The sequence below is a fragment of the Acomys russatus genome, unplaced genomic scaffold (genome assembly GCF_903995435.1).
Source record: "Acomys russatus unplaced genomic scaffold, mAcoRus1.1, whole genome shotgun sequence".
NCBI classification, from domain to species: Eukaryota; Metazoa; Chordata; class Mammalia; order Rodentia; family Muridae; genus Acomys; species Acomys russatus.
This window is the reverse complement of record NW_026131810.1, coordinates 610292-633835: the sequence shown is the minus strand read 5'-3', so window position 1 is coordinate 633835 and position 23544 is coordinate 610292. Positions and strand designations below refer to the sequence as shown.

General features: G+C 38.9%; 1 gene segment (V, D, J or C); it reads left to right on the top strand.

The window, feature by feature from the left end:
- LOC127186512 (immunoglobulin kappa constant-like) overlaps positions 1 to 23544 on the top strand; it is a 670804-nt gene that overhangs the window by 102801 nt on the left and 544459 nt on the right. The window contains 1 exon segment of the C gene segment in view: positions 21944 to 22032. Within this exon segment, the coding sequence occupies positions 22026 to 22032 (7 nt within the window).

Here is a 23544-nt window from a genome sequence, read left to right as displayed (position 1 = left end):
CTATAGGCCAACCTGATGGACACACATTGTTACCTCGGGCTCTTTTCCAAAATGAGTCTAGATTGTGTTAGTATGATAAATCAACCAGCATACACCTATGCCATTAAATATATAAAGCTTTGAAGAAAAAATACTAAGGTATAGAGATAGAAGAAAGACATTTTGTGTTCATAGATTGGAAGAATCAATACTGTCAAAAATGCCTGTACTACCAATAGAATTTGCAAAATCATTGTATTTTCTATAAAAATAACAGTGATATTATTCACATGAATGTTAAAACAATCTCAAATTATATGAAATCACAAAATGTTTTGAATATACATAGTAATTTTGAACATAAATAAAAAAACAATGAACCTGGTCTAACTTATATTTAAACAGACTGCAAACTCCAGTAAGTAAAACAGCATTATCCTGACATAAAATAAACATGGGGACTAATGGAGTATTTTAGATAGGCTGTAAAGAGACTGTTGTATTATTTATGAAGATGTAAGAATACACAGTTTGCCCCTTTTCTGACCACGTCCCCTGGATGGGGAGGCATGGCGGCACTCAGAGGAAGGATAGCAAGTTACCAAGAAGAGACTCGATATTCTAAGAGCATATATAGGGAGAGGAGGTCTCCCTCAATCACAGACATAGGGAGGGGAGAAGAGGGAAAGTTGAGGGAGAGAGGAATGGGAGGAAGGGGAAGGGCTAACAATCGAGATGTAAAATGAATAAATTAATAAAAAAAAGAAATATTAAAAAAAATTTTAAAAAGAATACACAGTTCAAGAAAGGGTTGTTTTTTATAAAATAATTAATTAAATATAAATCTTTACTATCTTTTAATTTATGTGTGTATATTTTTCTTTCTGTGTACAGACACGTGTGAAAGTACCTACAGAAGCCAGCAGATGGCATTGGATCCCTGCAGCTGTAGTCACAAGTACTTGAAAGCCACCAACCATGGGGTCTGGAAAAGCAGAAACATGGGTCTTCTGTGAAAGCAGCAAGCACTTTTAACCACTTAGACGTCTCTCCATTCCTATGTATTCAGGTATGAATAAATTTATAATTGCCCATTTTTGTCTGTTTGTGTGAGAGAGATGTCACAGTAAACACATAGACATCAGAAGACTGCTTGTGGTAGTCAGTTTCTCTTTGCACTAAGTTCCAGGGATGAAACTTGGCTCTTCCAGATTGGCAAGATGTGGTTTTACATGAACCATTATCCATGAAGAAATCTCTGCCCAGGGACAGTTTATTCTTCTCTTCCCTTCATTTCCCTTCTCTTTTCTTCCCTTCTCATCCCTCCCCTCCACTCTCCTCCCCTCCACTCTCCTCCCCTCCACTCTCCTCCCCTGCACTCTCCTCCCCTCCATTCCCCTCCACTCCCCTCCACTCCACTCTCCTCCCCTCCACTCTCCTCCCCTCCATCTCCTCCTTTCCCCTGTAGACCCCTCCCCTCATCTTCTGTCTGCTCATCTCCACTCCTTTCCTTTCCTCTCTTCTGCTCTCCTTTCCCTTCCCATCCACTCCATTTCTCTTTCATCATCTATTCTTTCCTCCCCTGCCTTCCCCTCCCTCCCTGCCTAGCCCCTTTATTTAATTTTAAAGTAAATGTTGCCAGATAAATTGGGCATTTTTATTTAACTTGTGCAAAATAAAATAAAGTTTAAAATGTGATCTATGATATATGACTAGGAAATCACTAGAAGAAAACATACTTGAAATGTTTCAGGACTTTACTATTTTCTTTTACCACAGTCTAAAAGCACAAGAAAAGCTTTAGGTTTTCTTCTCCTCTCTCCTTTCCTTTTTCCTGCATGTCTTTTCTATACTGACTCTGCTGGGAACTCAGAAATCTCTCTCCATCTTTAATTTAACTGCATATATCCAAAAGAAGGTATTTATCAATCTGATTGAGTGTTTGGTGATGAGCATTGGATAACACCTCCTCCGTATGCTCTGGTGCCATCAATCACTGAGTTCCTTAAATGATTTGATATCTGTGATGTCTAAACATCACTCACCACAGGTGGGTTAGAGTTAGTTCCGGCAAAGCTTCTGTGTCTCGAAGATGTAGTCATTCTATGCCACCATCCACATTCATTTAATTGGAAAATCTTTCATTTTTTCTGAGAGATGTGACCAAAACAATCATAAAATTGGTGTTAGGAGTATGTTTAAGAGAAAGGGAACCTATTCAGGATTCAAACTAACTCCTGGCACATGCCACATGAAAACCAGTGTAAGTGAGTCCGAGGGTGGCAATGACAGAAAGGAAAGAGCCAGCACTGAGAGAACATTAGGTATGGGAAGGGTGAGGCTGGGCTGACTACACAAGGAGCACTCAGCTTCTCTATTCACCACCACCACACCTGTGAGTGTCTCCAGAAGATCACAAAATGCAAAGTATCAATGTAGAGAGGGAGGAATTTCTTCAGCTTACAGTTTCAATCATGAATGAAATCATGGCAGGAACTGAATGGAGAGCCCTGGATGCAGAAACTGAAGCATAGACAGTGAACTACAGCCTAAGGCCACCTGTCCAGGCGTGGCGCTGCTCATAGTGGGCTGAGCCCTCATATATGACTCATTAATGAAGAGCTAACTTGCTCAAAGGCTAATTTGATGGAGGTGATTTCTTAACTAAAGTTTCTTCTTGGATATACCTTTGTTGTGCCAAGTTGACAAAAACCAATCACTACATTTGGGCACTTGAGTATGTTCAGGTCTGCAAATGGAAAGAAGCAATATATATTCATGATTGTAGTTGGTTACTCTAAGACATCTAGAGTTCATTTTGCACATAGTGATGAAGAAATTAGAAAAAGACCAAGGAGATGAGATGATATAATGTTAGTAGACAAAAGAAGAACTGTGGAAAAGTGATTTGGACAATGGATGAGAAGAAATAGACAATTAACTAGCTCTAAGGACACAGACTTCAGGAAAGCTCAGATAATGAGCTGATTCTGTCATCATTTTGACAGTCTCTCCAGCAGATACTGCCCAAAAAACACATTTTTCCAGTTTCTGTTTTCCTCAGCAAAAGGGCCAGCCTCCCCTGTAATGCTACAAGGGAGCCCTATTATTACATTATTGATCCACTTAGTATACATAAACATTTCCAGTGTCTCTGAATACTTCTGTGAAGGCTGCTTGGGCATAAGCCTCTGGAAGCCTGTGATCCTGAATTTTCATTATTTTCCAATATACCAAAAATTCTTCACCTGAAATGCTGTCCTGAACACTACAATTCTTTTGGAGCAGGATTCATCTTTTCTAGTCTATATACAACAGCTGAGATGCTCCAAGCACTGCTTTATTTAGGTCAAATATAAGCAGCATAACATATATATATACTACAATTTTTTTCAAAATCGAGATGGTAATGAAGACCAAGGGAAGATTCCTAACCACATTACAGTGAGAGCATCCAATGGCCTTGAGTCTCAAATGATAACTGTTTTAGATGATACAATGGATGAAAATTTGTAGGTGTGGGTATATGTGGATACATGTGTGCCATTGCATATCTGAGAATTATGAGTTCTCCAGCCACCACGTACATGTGTGAATCAAACTTGATGATCAGGCTTGTTGGGAAGTGCTTTTACCAACAATGAGACCACGGGCTTACATCTTGTAGATTTTCAATGGTGTATTTAGGGATAAATTAATATATTCTGTAAGTGTGGAACTGATCTTGGTGTGGTGCAAGCAGGATAATAGCCGTGGACATGAAAATTATGGCCCGTAGATTAAATTTGGTCCAGCATTTGGTTTTGGAAATGAAGATTTATCAGAACACACACAAACATACAGGACATGATGAGTGAACACTGAAGGATCATTTGACCTCAGGGTCTATGCGTGTTGCAGCTGAAGGTTCTCTGAGGAGACAATGAGAATGAACCAGGACAGAATGTTGGGAGAAGCTGAGTCAGCAATACAAAGAGCTGATTGGATTTTGATTTCCTGATATCTTTCCCTATAAAATTATCTTTTGTTTCAGTAAAATATTAAATGCTATGTAAGTTGAAGTTTGTGCTGATTTCAGTGAGTCTTCACTGAGTATGTACTGATTTAAATGAACATAATTTGGTCATGAGTTTAGAAAGATCAATTCATTTCTCACCATTCAGCATAAACAAAATGAACAGTGGAAGAACCAAATGGGGTTTTTTGTTTGTTTTTTGATTTCTAGACAGGGTCTCTCTTTGTTAGCTTTGGCTGTCCTGGACTTACTTTGTATACCAGGCTGGCCTCGAACTCACAGCAATCAACCTGCCTATACCTCCCGAGTGCTGAGATTAAAGGTGTGTGCCACCATGCCCAGCTGAACCAAATGTTAACACAAATCTGTTCTTAGTCTTTGGTATTACTTGAAAATAAGAGAAAATTCTATGTGAATGTATTTCCTATGTGTAAAGATATTTAACACCACATCCAGAGAATATTGTACATTTGAAATAGCTAATTCCACTTATCCTGACCATTAATTGCAAATGATTGTCCCTGCTATAACAATCATATAAACATGAACTTGATATGTAATTATTGCATAAGAAAAATTGACTTGGGCATATTCATCACCTTTAGAATAAAATTATAGTAAAATTGGTAATAAAAATTCACTGACATAGCAATATGTTGCATAAGCATATCACAGTATATTTGTCTTCCTGAGTGGTATGACACTTCCTAAATGAAATAAAAATGTTGCTTTTATTGGAACTATTACTGGTAAAATTTTAAAACACAGAAATTAAAATCCACCAAATTAGACTTATTTATGCAGAAATGGTGTTTGGTTTGTCACTGATACCAGAGTTGGAATACAAGGGGTGTAGCCCAGCATTCCTTCTCTATGCTGTGGACACAGGGTTACCATTTTGAAAGCAGCACTTGAGGATTTGGGTCTTGGTAGTCAGCGTCAAATTACTGTCCAGGCATTCACTAAATGTCCTTGGTATCACACTCTGTTAGAGGCAGCTGAGTTTCAGGAGACCATGTCTGAAACAAGGCTTCCTGTTCATCACAATCCAGGCACTATTTCAAAGCTTCATAAATCAGAAGGGAAGAATGATAAATATTATCTTTTTGAAGATATACAAATAACATTTTTTAGCATGATAATTCTAGGCTCCAAACTATCGAATTTACATTCAGATGCTCACCATGGGCATCTATAATATCCCTCCCAGGAAATTGATCCATGACTAAACAAATTTAGTTCTAAAACACATACCCAACTTTATACTGCAATCATGTTTTTATTGTGACAAAAATAGATCATCCATCAATAAAAAATGATGCCACATTAGTAGATTTTAAGATATTTACAGAGGTGTCCATAGTGTTATGGGATTTGGGCGGTTCTTACATCAAGAACTGATTCTTTCCCCTGGCAAATGTTAATGGTCCCTATCACTTCAGACCACATTTATCTAGACGTTATTCACTCCCAGTGCAAGGTTTTCTTTGTCTACTGGGAGTCACTTTTTTGTTCTTATGAGGTTAAGAAGGGTATTTAGTGTTTTCTGAATGCCCTGTACTATCTAGAATTTTTAGGTCACTTATGTTTAGTATTATTATGTCATCTGTGAATAGTGATAGTTTGACTTCTTCCTTTCCTACTTGTATCCCTTCATCTCCTTTACTTGTCTTATTTCCCAGCTATGACTTCAAGTAGTATATGAAGAGATATGGAGAGTAAATATCCTTGTCTTGTCCATGATTTCAGTGGAATTGATTGAAGTTTCTCTCCATTTAGTTTGGTGTTGGTTACAGGCTTGCTGTATATAGCCTTTATTATCGTGAAGTATGTGCCTTGTATCCCTTCTCTCTCCAATACTTTAAACATGAGTGGGTGTTTTTGTCAAATGCTTTCCTGGCATCTAAGGAGATGATCATGTGGTTTTTTTCTTTCTGTTTACTTATATGATGGAGTACATTGATGGATTTCCATATATTGAACGACCCCTTCATGCTTGGAATGAAGTTTACTTGTTCATTGTGAATGATATTTTTGATGTGTTCTTGTATTTGGTTTGCAAGTATTTTATTGAGTATTTTTGTGTCAATGCTCAGAAGAGAAATTGTCCTGAAATTCTCTTTCTTTGTAGACTCTTTCTGGGTTTAGGTATCAAGGTTACTGTGGCCTCATAAAATGAGTTTGTTAATGTTCCGTCTGTTTCTACTTTATGGAGCAGTTTAAAGAAAATTGGTATTAGCTCTTCTTTGAAGGTCTGGTAGAATTCTCCTATTTTTGGTTAGGAAACTGTGCATGACTGCTTTAATTTCCTTACGATATATAGGATCACTTAATTTGTCTAACTATTCTTGATTGAATTTTCATAGTTGGTATCTATTGAGAAATTTGTCATTTAAGTTTTCAATTTTGTGGCATACAGACTTTTGAAGTATGACCTAATGATTCTTTAGATTTCGTCAATGTCTGTTGTTTTGGCTCCATTTCCATTTCTGATTTTGTTGATTTGATTATGCTTTCATTGCTCATTAGTTAGTTTAGCTAAGGGTTTATCTTTATTGTTGATTTTTTCAAAGAACTAGTTCCTGATTTTTTTGACCTGCTTTCTTTCTTTCTTTCTTTCTTTCTTTCTTTCTTTCTTTCTTTCTTTCTTTCTTTCTTTCTAATTCATTGATTTCCGCCCTGTGTTTGATGATTTCCAGCCATCTACTCCTCTTTGGTGAGTCTGTATCTTTGTGTTCTAGAGCTGGCAGGTGTATTGTTAAGTTGCTAGTAAGGGATCTTCCCAATTTTTTATATGAACTTTCCTCTTAGCACTGCTTTCATTGTGTCCCATAAGTTTGGATATGTTGTGCCTTTGGTTTCATTGAATTATAGGAAGTTTTAAATTTCTTTTTTTTTTTAATTTCATTCCTTACCAAGATATCATTGAGTAGGAAGTTGTTCATGAATTTGTGGGTTTTCTATTGTTATTGAATTCCAGCTTTAATTCATGGTGGTCTGATAAGATCCAAGGGATTATTTGTACTTTTTGTATCTGTTGAGGTTGTTTTTGTGACCAAGTATATGGTCAATTTTGTAGAGTGTTCTGCGAGGTGCTAAGAAGAAGGTGAATTCTTTCCTATTTGGGTGAAAAGTTTTTTATATATCTGTTAGGCCCATTTGATTCATGACATCTATTAGTTTCTTTGTTTCTCCTTTCAGATTCCGCCATAATGATCTAGACACTGGTGAGAGTGGGGTGTTGAACTCTCCCACTATTAATGTGTGGGGTTTGAGGTGTCATTTAAGTTTTAATGATGTTTCTTTTATGAATGTGAGTAGGCTCCTGTATTTGGGGCATAGATGTTCAGAATCGGGACATCCCCTTGGTGTATTTTTCCTTCGATCAGTATGAAATGTCTTTTCTCATCAGTTTTGATTAGTTTTGGTTGAAAGTCTACTTTATTATGTACTAGAATGGCTATTCCAGGTTGTTTCTTGGGTTTCTTTGCTTGGAATACCTTTTTCAGTCCTTTAAGATAATCTTCATCTTTATTGCTGAAGTATGTTTCTTGTATGTAGCCCTTGGATGTGTCCTGTTTTCACATCCATTTTGTTAGTTAGTATCTATTCATTTGCCAGTTGAGGCCATTGATGTTGATAGATATTAATGCTCTGTGGTTATTGGTTCCTATTATTTTGATGGTGGTAATGATTGAGTGTGTGCGTGTGTGTGTATATGTCTGTGTGTCTGTGTGTATGTGTGTGTGTCTGTGTGTGTGTGTTAAGGAGAGAGAGACAGAGAGACACAGAGACAGAGAGAGACAGAGACAGATACAGATACTGGGATATTTCTTTTGTTTTTTGGGGGGGATGTGATATTTTTTAATAATTTTTTTTACTTTTTTACATATACATTTATGTTATTACACATATACAAAATAGACTATAAACAACAAGAAACACAGGAAACAAGCAAGAAATATATTAATTTTACATTTATAGTGTTTTGGCTATTTTTATTTGGAAACTTTGAAGAAAACATTTTCCTATCTTGGTTAGTCTAAAATTCTCAATGTAACACATCCCCTGGAGGGGGAGACCTGGTGACACTCAGAAGAAGAATAGCAGACTACCAAGAAGAGACTTGATACCCTATGAGCATATACAGGGGGAAGAGGTCCCCCTCATTCACAGTCATAGTGGAGGAGAGTAAGAGAAAAATGGGAGGGAGGGAGGAATGGGAGGATAGAAGGTATGGGATAACAATTGAGATGTAATATAAATAAACTAATAAAACACATTTTTTAAAATTTCTCAATGTAAATCCATATCTATCGTATCTCATCATTATAAACGTAAAACATCTATCTAGACATTAAAATATCTAAGCTCCTAAACAACTAAACTTAATTGTGAAACTAAACTATTTGGTCTTCAACAACATCAGTAACTTGAGAAGGAATAACATTAATTACTTGAGTAAACAGGAAGTGCAGATTAGCAGCTTCCAAGTAAAGAAAAATGACAGAGAGAGTTTGCTACCTGAACAGTTACACATAACTCTCTTTAACACTGTAGCATCTTCTCCAGCCTTCTGGCCCAGTACATCTGACATACATATTTGTGAGGCAGGAACTATTGACGACTTGCTTACCCTGTCTTGGCAGAATTTTACCATCGACACTACCTGCACTCAAACATGCTTATTTTTAGGCAGATTTCTGTTGGTGGTTGAAATGAGGACATTTTGCCCAGTGGCTGGTTTGCCATAATCGGAGCCATCTCCACAAGGAGGGTGTTTGATGTTTATTATCTTCTTTGAGGTGGCAGGGTGTTACTAGGAGTTAAACTGTCTTATTGTCAAATAATCATTAAAACAATAAAAACATCTTTAAATGCCATATTCTGTAGGACACTGATGTTTTTGAAGACCTTATCTAAGTATTTTACCTTATCTGTCTTAGAACCATACCTATCTGTTACACCTAGGATGTATATTCTTGTTATATAAATAGACTAGTAATTGATATGACCATGATGTGATCAGTTGACAATTAACTTTTATAATTTACTTATCCAAAGCAGCCTGTAATAGCACTTTCAAAGTATTTCAAAGTACAGAAACCTTGTATTCTACTTGAGTGGTATGGGTACAATACCTCTTATTAGAGTAGAAATATATATGTGTGTTAAGAACAATCTTAAATTGAATTCGTATCAATGTAAAAAATTAAACTTACTTTGCATCCATGTAGAAATTTCTATAACAATGAACTAAAAATAACCTTGTGAGCACAGTTAAGGTCTTAAGTTGAAGTGTACATTCAATAATCTACTTTTTGTCCTATCATCCGTATATATTTCTATATTCCCCCTTTGTCTTTTCAGGTCTTATCTCCTAACTTAAGAAAGAAAAATAAAGGAAAAGAGAGATATCCCTGAGTCCAGCCTCATTTTCTGTCAGTATAAGGCCAATAATAACTTACTCACACCTACATAGCTAGTACAAGTGTAATAGAAGTATTTAATTCAACAGTTACAAATTTGGTCTGCAGTGTTTCTCTGGCTTGTCAATGAAATCATCTTCCTTAGTTTATGTTGGTTTTGAAATCTGTGGGACCTTAAGAAAAATGGCTATGTTGGAAAATGTGACACTGAGGAATAGTTTTGTTCTTACTTTCTGGTTCACTCGCTCTCTTGTCTTCTGTCTGTCAAATTTTAAGGAGATTTGTATAAGCACAGTCATTGCCACATGGTGCTAGTTCTGCAGAAATAGAGAATGAAACAAGAAGCCAATGCATAGATTTTTTTATACTAAAGCAAAAAACAAAACAAAACAGATTTCACAGGAAGAAATAGATGTCAAAAATATTACCTGTCTTTGATGAACCTTTAGGCAAAAGAAAAGCCAACCCAAGACAGAAATCAGGTGGCTAGAGTGGCAAGAGTTGGCAGAGAGATCAATTTATGGCGCCCCAAGCTTGTGTAAGCTCATGTCATCTACTGTGTCTTTGCAGCATGGACATGGTACCACAGGATTTCTTTTTCATTTTTAAAAATGTTATTAATTTATTGAGATTACAACTCAGTTGCTATCCCATCCCTTGTATCCTCCCATTCCTACCTTTCCTGATTCACCCTATTCTCCTCCCCTAGGTCTATGACAGAGGGGGACCTCCTCACCCACTATATAGTCATAAGCTACCAAGTCTCATCCCGGTAGCCTGCTTATTCTTTCTTTGAGTGCCATCAGGTCTCCCTTCCAAGAGGAGGTAGTTAAATATGTGGCACCAGAGTTCATTTGTAAGTTAGTCCATGCTCTCGATATAACTGTGGAGAATGTCCTGTCCATTAGCTAGATCCGAGTAGGGGTTCAAGGTGTCACAGGATATAATGCTTACACTGTTTGGTTTTGATCTTGCTTTCATTCACTTGCTTGGAATTTCTGATATGTTCTTTGGGGAATGAGAATGCTCACCATGTACCATTGTCAGTTGGATGTGTGGAGCTCATTAACTTTTTTGCCCTTTCTACTTTTTTTTTCCTTTTTGAGACATGATCTCTCTGTATAGCACAGGCTAGATTCACAAAGATACTCCTCCTCAATATATGACAGGAATTCAATGATTAAAGACATTTAATGAGATAGCACCAGATAGATTTCCAAAGTGGCTGTACTAGTTTGCATTCCCACCAGCAATGGAGGAGTGTTCCTCTCTCCCCACATCCTCGCCAGCATGTGGTGTCGCTTGAGTTTTTGATCTTAGCCATTCTGATGGGTGTAAGATGGAATCTCAGAGTTGTTTTGATTTGCATTTCCCTGATGACTAAGGAGGTTGAGCATTTCTTTAAGTGTTTCTCAGCCATTTTATACTCCTCTGTTGAGAATTCTCTGTTTAGTTCCAAACACCATTTCTCTATTGGGTTATTCACTTTGGTGGTGTTTAATTTCTTGAGTTCTTTATATATTTTGGATATTAGACCTTTGTCAGATGTAGGGTTGGTGAAGATTTTTCCCAGTCTGTACGCTGTCACTTTGTTCTCTTGACAGTGTCTCCTGCCTTACAGAAGCTTCTCAGCCTCATGAGGTCCCATTTATTACTGGTTGACATTAAGGCCTGGGCCGTTGGTGTTCTGTTCAGGAAGTTGTCTCCTGTGTCAATGTGTTCCAGGCTTTCCCACTTTTTCCTCTAAGTGGCTTAGTGTCTCTGGTTTTATGTTGAGGTCTTTAATCCACTTGGATTTGAGTTTTGTGCAAGGTGACAAATATGGGTCCAGTTTCATTTTTTTACACATAGACCTCCAGTTAGACCAGCACCATTTGTTGAAGATGCTATCCTTTTTCCATTGAATGGATTTGGCTTCTTTGTCAAAAATCAAGTGACCATATGTGTGTGGATTTATATCTGGGTCTTTGATTCGATTCCACTGATCAACCAGCCTGTTCTTGTGCCAGTACCATGCTGTTTTAATTACTATTGCTTTATAGTACAATTTGAGATTAGGTATGGAGATTTCTCCAGAGCACCTTTTATTGTACAAGATTGTTTTAGCTATTCTGGGTTTTTTGTTTTTCCATATGAAGTTCAGAATTGAACTTTCAATGTCTTTAAAAAATTGTGTAGGTATTTTGATAGGGATTGCATTGAATCTGTAGATTGCTTTTGGTAGGATGGCCATTTTTACTATGTTAATTCTCCTGATCCATGAGCAAGGAATATCATTCCATCTTCTCAGGTCATCTTAAATCTCTTTCTTCAGAGTTTTGAAATATTTTTCATACAAGTCCTTCACTTGCTTAGTTAGGGTAACTCCTAGATATTTTATATTGCTTGTGGCTAATGTGAAGGGTGTGTATTTCCTAATTTCTTCCTCTGCAAGGTTGTCATTTGTGTATAGGAAGGCTACAGACTTTTGAGTTAATTTTGTATCCAGCCAATTCGCTGAAGGTGTTTATCAGCTTTAAGATTTCTCTGGTGGAATTTTGAGGGTCACTTATGTACACTATCACATCATCTGCAAATAGGGATAATTTGACTCCCACTTTCCCATTTGTATACCCTTGATCTCCTTTTGTTGTCTTATTGCTCTGGCTAGAACTTCAAGTACTATATTGAAGAGATATGGAGAGAGTGGTCAGCCTTGCCTTGTTCCCGATTTTAGAGGAATTTCCTTGAGTATCTCATCATTTACTTTGATTTTGACTATTGGCTTGCTGTATATAGCCTTTATTATATTGAGGAAAGTGCCTTGTATCCCTGATCTCTCTAAAACTTTAAACATGAATGGGTGTTGAATTTTATCAAATGCTTTCTCTGCATCCAAGGAGATGATCATGTGGTTTTTTATTTTCAGTTTGTTTATATGGTGGATTACATTGATGGATTTCCGTATATTAAACCATCCCTGCATGCCTGGAATGAAGCCTACTTGGTCATGATGAATGATATCTTTGATGTGTTCCTGTATTTGTTTTGCAAGTATTTATTTAGTATTTTTGCATCTATGTTCATAAGAGAAATTGGTCTGAAATTCTTTCTTTGTTGAGTCTTTGTGAGGTTTAGGTATCAATGAGACTATGGCCTCATAGAATGAATTTGGTAATTTTCCATCCATTTCTATCTTTTGGAGTAGCTTGAAGAGTATCGGTATTATCTCTCCCTTGAAAGTCTGGTAGAATTCTGCACTGAAACCATCTGGCCCTGGGCTTTTTTTGGTTCGGATTCCATCGATGATTGCTTCTATTTCTGTAGGGAAAATGGGACTATTTAGCTTGTTTATCTGCTCTTCATTCAACTTTGGCAAGTGAAATTGATCAAGAAAATCGTCCATTTCCCTTACATTTTCAAATTTTGTGGTGTATATGCCTTCAAAGTAGGATCTTATGATTCTTTGAATTTCTTCACTGTCTGTTGTTATGTCTCCTTTTTCATTTTGATTTTGTTGATTTCAATATTGTCTCTCTGCCTTTTAGTTAGTTTAGCTAATGGTCTGTCTATCTTGTTGATTTTCTCAAAGAACCAGCTTTTGGTTTTGTTGATTCTTTGGACTGTTTTCTTAGTTTCTAATTTGTTAATTTCAGCCCTGAGTTTGATTATTTCCAGGCGTCTACTTCTCTTGGGTGTTTCTGCTTCTTTTTTTTTTTTCCTAGGGCTTCCAGTTGTGTCGTTAAGATGCTTATGTGCGATGTTTCCAATTTCTTTTTAAAGGCACTTAGTGCTATGAATTTTCCTCTTAGCACTGCTTTCAATGTATCCCACAAATTTGGGTATGTTGTTTCTTCATTTTCATTGAATTTCAGAAACTCCTTGATTTCTTTCTTTATTTCTTCCCTGACCCAGGTGTCATTTAGCAGAGAGTTGTTTAGTTTCCACTTACGTGTAGGCTTTTTGTTATTTCTGTTGTTGTTGAATTGCAGCCTAAGAGCATGGTGATCTGATAGGATACAAGGTATTATTTCAATCCTCTTGTATCTATTGAGGCTTGCTTTGTGACCTACGATGTGATCAATTTTGGAGCAGGTTCCATGGGGTGCAGAGAAGAAGGTGTAGTCTTTCTTGTTTGGGTGAAAGGTTCTATAGATATCTGTTAGATCCATTTGACCGATGGCATTGGTTAATGATGTTATTTCTCGGCTTAGTTTCTGTTTCAATGACTTATCCTTCAGTGAGAGTGGGGTGTTGAAGTCTCCCACTATTATTGTGTGGGGATCGATGTGTGGTTTAAGCTTTTTTAGGAGATCTTTTACAAATGTGGGTGCCCTTGTATTGGGAGCATAGATGTTCAGAATTGTGCTGTCATCTTGGTTGACTTTACCTTTGATGAGTATGAAGTGTCCTTCCTCATCCCTTTTGATTAATTTTGGTTGAAAATCTATTTTTTTCAATACTCAAATGGCTATACCTGCTTGCTTCTTGTGACCATTTGCTTGGAATATTTTTTTCCAACCTTTTACCCTGAGGTAATGCCTTTCATTATGGGTGAGATGTGTTTCTTGAATGCAGAAGAATGTTGGATCTTGTTTATGTACCCATTCAGTTAGTCTGTGTCTTTTTATTGGAGAATTGAGGCCATTGATGTTGAGAGATATTAATGACCAGTGACTGTTAAGAGTCTTAATTTTGATGTTGTTTCCAGTCGAGCGTTTGTGTAGTTGTGTTTTTGCCATGGGATAGTTATCTATTTCCTGGGTAGTTTTGGTTGTAGCTTGACCTTTTGGGATGGACTTTTCCTTCTAGTACCTTCTGTAAAGCTGGGTTTGTGGATAGGTACTGTTTGAATTTGTTCTTGTCCTGGAATATTTTGTTTTCTCCATCAATGGTTATTGATAATTTTGCTGGGTAAAATAGTCTGGCCTGGCATCTGTGTTCTTTTAGGGTTTGCAGGATCTCTGTCCAGGCCCTTCTGGCTTTTATGGTCTCTGCTGAGAAGTCGAGTGTAATTCTGATAGGTTTACCATTAAATGTTATTTGGCCCTTTTCCCTTGCAGCTTTTAATATTTTTTCTTTGTTTTGCAAGTTTTGTGTTTTGATTATTATGTGGCGGGCAGTTTTTCTTTTCTGGTCAATTCTATTTGGTGTTCTTTAGGCCTCTTGTATGTTTATAGGCATTTCTTTCTTTAGATTGGGGAAATTTTCTTCTATGATTGTGTTGAGAATAGTTTCTGGGCCCTGGAGTCTGATGTCTTCTCTTTCTTCAATGCCTATTATCCTCAAATTTCTTCTTTTCATGGTGTCCTTAATTTCTTGATGTTTTGTGTCAGGAGTTTTCCAGATTTGGCATTTTCTTTAGTGGTTGATTCAATATCTGTGGTTGTATCTTCTAGACCTGAGATTCGTTCTTCTATCTCTTGGATTCTGTTAGAAAAGCTCACCTCTGCATTGCTCGCCTTCTCTCTGAGTTCTCCCGTTCTCGTTTTTCTTTTGTCTGTGTGTTTATCATTGAATCCATTTTCATTTTCAGATCTTGAACTGATTTTTTGATTTCTTTCATCTGATTTTTTGTGTATTCCTGAGTTTCTTCCGTTGCCTCTTTATAGGTCTTCAGAGCTTGAACCGTTTTATTTATTTCTTTCATCTGGTTGTTTGTATTTTCCTGCAATTTTTCCAGTTCCACTCTGTGCTTCTTTTATGTCTCTCACCTGTTTGTCTGCGTCTTCCTGTATTTGATTACGAATTTTATTTGTTTCCTCCATTATCATCCTCATTACTAAGGATTTGAGGTCATTTTCTTGTATTTCCGTTGTATTTGAGTTCTCTGGGTGGTTTTCTTTGGGATAGCTGGAAACTGGAGACGCCATGTTGTTTTGGTTTTTTTTGCACATGCTTTTTCGTTGTCCTTTAGACATCTTGCCATCTTTGTTTTTGTTGGGTAGCTTCCAGAGTTGGATGGAGGGTGTCTGACGATAGATTCACTTATTTTCTCACGATTTCCCTAGGCTGGGAGCTCAAAGCTTCACTGGTGTGGATGTTAGGAGGTTAGCCCTGTTGTTCTGGTCTCTCACAGCCAGTGATCTTCAGCCCCCCTGTGCTGTGGAACCTACAATTGTTCTGGGTCTCTGAATGAGCGTTGGGTCAGGCCAAGGTATCCACAGCCTTCTGTGTTCCCTGCCAAGTCCTTCCAGGAACACTGGGCCTGAACCCCGTGCCGAACTCAGCTAGATTCTCAGGGCCTGAACCATCTGCCGAATTCAGCTCGGGATCTGGGCCCAAAATGTGCACAGGGTCCAGCCAAAATTTTTGGGCTGGGACTATGCACCAAGCTCCGCTAGGGCCTTTTTGTCCCAAAGTGCATGCTGTGGTCAGTTTTTGATTCAGGGCCCGAACTAACTACCAATCTCAGCTAGGAACTCTGGATTCAAACTGCACACTGTGTCCAACCAGAGTCTTAGAGCTGGTGGAACCGAGAGCTCTGTCCAGCCTGCACCACAGCAGGAGAACAGCGGCTGCACTGACTTAGCGCCAATGGTAGAACCAAGTGCTCTGCCCAGACTGTGTCACCACAGGGGAGCTGCCGCTGAGCTGAGGTGGCGCCTAGGGTCGAACTGAATGCTTGGTCAAGCCTGCACCACAGCAGGAGTACTGCGGCTGCTCTGAGTTAGTGCCTGTGGTTCAACCAAGTGCTCCGCCCAGACTGTGTCACAGCAGGGGAGCTGCCGCTGAGCTGAGGTGCTGCCTAGCGTGGAGCTGCGCACTCAACTAAGCCTGCGCCACAGCAGGGGAGCTGTGGCCGAAGCTGAGTTAGTGCCTCGGGCAGAATTGCTTCCTGGGCTGGGCCAGTACCCGGGTCTCTGGGACCAAACTGTCCGGCGACTCCAGTCTGGGTCCAAAGGCTCCACGTGACCCAAATCCTGCCCCAAGTCCCCTCTCCCACAGCAACTCCCACCAGCCACCACACCAATCGCTTCCACTGGAAGGCTATGAGCTGCAAACCTCAGCCACCGCTGCTGGTGCCGCTGGTGCTGCTGCCTCTGCCGCTGCCGCTCCGATCAGAGAAAATCCACGCTCTTCCCATGTGCAGGGGCATGTAGGTCCTCCACACCCTGGTCACTCCGAACCATGGAGCACTCCCGCTGCCATGATGTTCGGACCTCGGTGTTCGTGGCTCCGAAATCTGTGCAATTCCCTGAATTGTTCACTGGAGCCTCCAAACGCGGTCCACACTGCTCACCGCCATCTTGAAAAAAAAAAACGAAAAATGTCTTCGTAAAAACTTATTTTCAGGGTTTTTTCACCAGTTAGTCATAGCTGGCAAACAAGGTTCTGTTGGTTTACTCAACTACAATGGCTCCTATTCTTTCCACTCCCTGTACTGCATTTTTCCCTGAGTTCTCCTTCATGTGTGACTATGCATCTTAGTATCTGTTCCTGCCATCTGCCATAGAAAGTCTCTCTGATGACCACAGGCTAGGCACCATTCTATAAGTATAGCAGAATATTATTAGGGAATCATTTCATTGACAATTTCTTTTAACCAGTAGATACTTGATACTAAGTGTGGATGTTATCTAGATTCTGTTTCCTGGCATTCCAGGCAGTGTGGGGCATGGAATGTCTATTGTGACATGGTCCTCAAATTAGACCAGTCTTTAGCTGGCCACTCCCACAAGTTATGAGCCACATTGCCTCGGCATATTTTGCAGTCAGTTCAGTTTGTAGGTCAAAGATTTTGTGGCTGAATTGTTGCTCTAGCCCCACCACTGAAAGCCCTGGCTCATTATAGAAGATGGATGGCTCAGGCTTCATATCTTCCATTACTAGGAGTCATTGCTAGGGTCACCCTAATAGATTTCAGGAAGTTTTCATGGCACTATGTTTTCACATGGCCCCTCAAGTGGCCCTTAATTACAATAGTCACTCCCTTTACTCCTTTCCTCTGTTTTTCCTTCACCCATATAATCTTCCTTTTACCATCCCCACCTGCCCCAAGTCCATTCACAAAATCTATTCTATTTTCCTCTCCCAGCGAGTTCTATGCATCCTCTCCCTAGAGCCCTTCTTGCTACTTAGCATTTCTGGGTCTTTGGACTGTGTTGTAATTATCCTTTACTTAGTATTCTACTTATAAGTGAGTACAATCATGTTTGTCTATCTGGGAATTGAATGCCTGACAGAGATTAATTTTTAATAGTTTCATCAATTTTCCTGTAAATTTCGAGTTGTCTTTTTTTAAAAGCTGAGTAGTACTCCATTGTGTAAATGAACCACATTTTAAAAATCCATTATTTGATTGCAGGAAATCTAGGTTGTTTATAGTTTCTGGCTATTATGAATAATATCACTATGAATATAGCTGAGGATGTGTTCTTGTGATAGGATGGAACATCTCTTGGTATATACCCATGAGCTGGTCTTGAGGTAAATTGACTGCCAATTTTCTGAATTACCACCATATTGAATTCTATAGTAGCTGTACAAATTTGAACTCCAACCAACATTGGAGGAGTGTTTACCTCTTGCTCCACATCCCCATCAGCATGAGCTGTCACTTGTGTTATTGATCTTAGTCATTCTGATAGCTGTGAAAGGGAATCTCAAAGTAGTTTTGATTTGCATTTCCCTGTAGACTAAGGATGTTGAATATTTCCTTAAGTGTTTCTCAGTGATTTCAGATTACTCTATTGAGAATTCTGTTTAGATATGCATCCCATTTCAATAGGACTATTTGATATGTTGATGAACAGTTTTTTGAGTTCACTATGTATTTTGGATATTAGCCTTCAATTGGAAGTGGAGGTACTGAAAACTTTTCCCAGCCATTTGGTTGATGTTTTGCCCCATTGATAATATCATTTGAATTTGCATTATAGAAGCTTTTAAGATTCACGAGGTCCCATTCATTAATTGTTAATCTTAGTGCCTAGACACTAGGTGATGGGCACTTAGTGCCTGGGCAATAGGTGATTTAGGAACTTAATGTGAATACTTTCCAGGCTATTCATATTTCTCATGGATCAGTTTCAGTGTATCTTGTTTTATGCTGAATTCTTTGATTCACTTGGAGCTGCATTTTGTGCATTGTGATGAATATGAATCTATTTGCATCCTTTGACATGTAGTAAGGGGGGCACCATTTGTGGAAGATGCTTTCTTTTTTCTTTTTTTTTTATTTTATTCTATCAATTTATTCTTGTTACATATCAATGCTTATCTCATCCCTTGTATCCGCCCATTCTACCCTCCCTCCCATTTTCCCCTTATTCAGCTCCCCTATGACTCTTCCTGGGGGGATTACCTCCCCCTGTATATGCTCATAGGGTATCAAGTCTCTTCTTGGCAACCTGCTGTCCTTCCTCTGAGTGCCACAAGGTCTCCCCCTTCAGGGGACATGGTAAAATGTGAGGCACCAGAGTACATGAGAAAGTCATATCGCACTCTCCACTCAACTGTGGAGAATGTTCTGACCATTGGCTAGATCTGGGTAGGGGTTTAAAGTTTACCGCCTGTATTGTCCTTGGCTAGTGCCTTAGTTTGAGCGGGACCCTTGGGCCCAAATCTGCCTATCATAATGTTCTACTTGTAGGTTCCTAGGACCCTCTGGATCCTTCTACTTTGTTATTCTCCCATGCTTCTCTCATTTAGAGTCCCTATAGGATGTCCTCCCCTCTGTCCCTTTCATTGTGTATTTTTGGTTTCTTTATAAATAATCAGGTATTCATTGTACAGCCTCATTCTGACTCTACTCAGTAGCTATGACCCATCTTCTTAGTCTGTACTCACCATAACCAAGTGGAGAGCAGGGAACTGAGGCTCATGTCTCTGGATTACCCTGAATTCCTAATAGAGTGGATATACTTTTTATTCACCTAAGTTGAGCTCCCTTGGAACTTGGATTCCTATGAGGGGGGATAGATTTTCACTAAATCTAGCATGATTCTAATCGAATTTTTAACTGTCTTTGTTGGGGGAAAAGTATGAATGGGAGGAATATTTCTAAATCTCAATAAAGTGAAAATATGAAACTGCTTCTCTTCAGTCTTTCATATGTTCCTCAAAGGAACTTTCTCATCAGACGCCTTAAAAATCTAATTTGATATATGAGGCAAGTGATAACTTTGAGGACTGTCTTAGATGTGTTTCACTGTGATAAACACCATGATAAAAAACACAACAGAGGGAGGAAAAAGGTCAGTTTACAGTTCCACATAACAGTGCACCATGAAAGGAAGTAAGGGCAGGAACACTAACAGGAAAAGTATCAGGAAACACAACTGAGGCAGAGGCCATTAAAGATGCTGCTTACTTACTCACTACATGGTTGGCTCTGCCTGATATCTCATACCACCCAGGACCACCTGCCCTGGTGGTGGCGCTGTCACCATCTGTCTGGGCATTCAAATATTTATTTTTAACCAAGATAATACACCAAAGACTTGCCTAGAGTTCAATCAGATAGAACCATATTGTCAATTGAAGTTTACCAGATATGCCCAGTAACAATTTCACAGACAGACAGACAGACACACACACACACACACACACACACATGCACACATGCACACACACATACCAAAAAAAACCCACAAACATGGTAGATTGCAATAATGTGTTACTTTGAATTACAAATTGTATTTTTGAAGTATAACACACTTAATTTTCTCTTGTGTTTGTAAAACAATTACTTTCTATCTCTGAGGAGGAGACTTCCCCCTCTTAATTGCTATGATTTTTGGTGTCTGGTGTGTAAGCACATGTGCATGTGATTAACTAAAGAGGACAGATGTGTGTGTAGGTTTCTTTGGAGCTAGACTTACAGGCCATAGGAAGAAGCTCAGCACAGTTGCTAGCTACTAACCTCAGGTCCTCTGAAAGAAAAGCAAGCACACTTAACTGCTGAGTCATCTGTCAAGCTTCTGAGAGATTTCTCTAGTGTCAAACTTTGGTACTAAAATCATTTCACTGAGTGAACTGGTGAGATGTGTCAACAAACAAAAATGCCTGCAACTAAGACAAACAACTTGATCTTTACCCTGTCTCAACATTGTAGGGGAGGACTGATCCCACTGGATGTCCTGTAACCACTATGTGTGTGCATTGGAATAAACACACATGTCCACACATACATACATTAAATACCTTAAAAACAAATAAAAGGAAAAATATAATTTCACTGAGTATAATTGCTATATGAAAATTTATGTATATTTGATTTATATAAGCCAAATGAGCTAAACTCATCTGTGAAATATCATTAGCCACAAACACTAGAGTCCCATCTATCACTTCTAAAGTTTTCACTATTCATTTTTCTTGATAATTAATTGAATATCCATAATGTTTCACTTTTATGATAAACACTGAGGATATACCACCCTAATATGGTATTCATATGGAGCAAGTTCAGTAAACTATAGAATAGGTAGCACCTAACAACCAACACAAATTGTTTTACTACTGTATGATCAAAACAGATGTTCAACTTGAAAAGAGCAATTACATACACATGTGTCTTCATTTTCACTCCCTCCAGTGTTTCTGTTTCATTCCTTCCACTTTACTCCAAGTGGATCAAAGAACTCAGCATAAGAAAATACAGGATTTTTAAATTATCTGTTGTTGCACAGATAGAAGGATTTTAGCATGTTCTTTTCCCATCATGCACCACGTTTTGTTTTACTACTAGCACCAAATACATAGAACATATTTTATGTGATTTTTGAAATATGAGAAGCATGAATGACTCTTAATTCTATTTATATTGAAGTACTAACCAGGATCTTTGCATATTGCTCCCTAGGGAGGACACGCCCTTTCTAGCTTTACATAAAAGCTCAGTCTTCATATTGCAGTGACTGATCAGTCTCCTCTGGTTGCCCTTCAAAATGAAGCTGCCTGTTCTGCTGTTGATGTTGCTGTTGTTCAGAATTTCTGGTGAGGACAGAAGGAAGTGAGAAAGGAGAATGGGTAGGGAGGGTGGGACCTGGGTCTCACTGCTGATCATGTGTTCTGTTCATGTATGAGAAGACTGGCTTATCCTCCTAGATGGGGCCTGTGGGGTTTACATCTGTAAGAGGGAGGTCCCAGAGGGAGGAAAACTGGGCTATAATGAAGATTATGACATGGATTGACAGGGATGTTCTGTGTTATGCCTAGAAGGCCCTTAAGGCTTTCATTTTACTTGTTTTTTAAAAACAATTTTAGTGATTTAAAAATTGTAGGAAAAAACAAACATCTCATTTGAATATAACAATCAAAAAAGAAACCACAAAGATTGTTCCTTAAGTGTGTCCATAATTTTGTACTTCTCTGTCATTATTTCAGCCTCCAGTGGTGATGTTGTCATGACCCAAACTCCAGCTTCTCTGCCTGTCAGCCCTGGAGATCAAGCCTATATCTCTTGCATATCTAGTCAGAGCCTCCTACATAGTGATGGAAACACTTACCTGAATTGGTTCCTGCAGAAGCCAGGCCAGTCTCCACAGCGCCTCATCTATAAAGTTTCCAACTGAGATTCTGGGGTCCCAGACAGGTTCAGTGGCAGTGGGTCAGGCACAGATTTCACACTCAAGATCAGCAAAGTGGAGCCTGAGGATTTGGGAGTTTATTACTGTATGCAAGGTACACATTTTCCTCCCACAGTGATACAAGCTCTAACAAAAACATCCTTGCTTGGGTAGGCTCAGCTGCCAAATATGTAACTTATTGTAACACAGAGAGAAGTGCTGAGGAACTCCAGATTATGGGTTACAGTTGAAGGATACAGGTAATAGGTCGCTCATATTGGTCAATGATATTTCTTTTAGCTTCATTGGCTACAATATCACTGACATTATATTTGCCTCAGGAGAATGGTAAATGGGTGCCCTCTCAGCAACATGGCATGATGGGTATAAAGCTAAGTGAAAACCTGTTCTGATCCTAGAGACCTTGTCTGCCTTTGTCAGTCAACATTATTCAGTAAACAGCCTGGAAACTGTGCCTGCTTGGACCCAGGAACTTTCCACAGATTATCTGAGTGACCTGTGATCAGATCCACTTGGGACCCCACAGTGAGGTCTCCTCTGGGTGGGAGCCCAAGACACTGGATTTTTGTCACTGACAGTGCACTCTGAGACACAGAGCATAGGTGCTGTGTGCAGGCAGATATATGAGTAGATGCTGGAGACTGGGCATGTGCTGAATGTACTCAGGAACTTTCCATGAACTGGCTGGATGACCTAAGGTCAGATCCATTTGTGTTCCATACCATGGTGTCTCCTATGGGCTAGAAGACCCAGACACTGGTGTTTTGTGGTTGACAGTTCGAGCTAATACACTGAGTGCATACATACCTGCTTATGGTTATATGCTGGAGACAGAGAGCCTGCAGGTACATGGAAATTTTTCTGAGTATTAGCTGGGTGATCTTGGGTCAGATTTACTTGTGTGCAATTCCATGAAGTCTTCCTTCAGCTAGGAGGAGCAGACACTTGTATTTTGTGGCCCACAGATCAATCTGGATCACTGAGCACTAGGTGCTGCACCCTGGTGTGTGGCTAGATACTGGAAACTGCTCACATGTCTGCAAGGATCCAAGGACTTTTCTGTGGATTAACAGTGTGAAAGGAGGCCAGACCCACCTGTGTTCTACACCCTGTGTTCCTTTCTTACCCAGCCAACACCAGCACTGATGTGTTTGAGCTTTCAGTTTGGTGCTTCACTGTCTGTGTAGTCACTGCTGTCCTGCTGATCACAGTGTGTGATTGGTATCAGCATCGTGGCTTTCCCTCCACTGTTTCCCACTGTTAGATTCCTATTAAGTCAGTGTCAGTCTAATAGGATTCATTCTCATGTAACTTAGTTCCTACCCATTCTCTTCATGTCCTAGTTTTGTTTTGTTTTATTTTGTTTCTGAAAGTTGAACTTTTGGGCTGGTCTTTTGAATTGAATTGAATTGAGTTGAAGTCTTTTAGGTTCCAGGACCTGTATGTTTAGATAGTATTTTATTAGCTATGTTTTCTGTATGCTTATCTTTTTCTATTCTTACTATAAAAATGCATATTATAAGGTTTTAATCATTCATTGTCATCCCATATACTTGCTTTGCTGTTCATTTGGTTTATATTTGCTTTATTTTTCTTTATGATATAT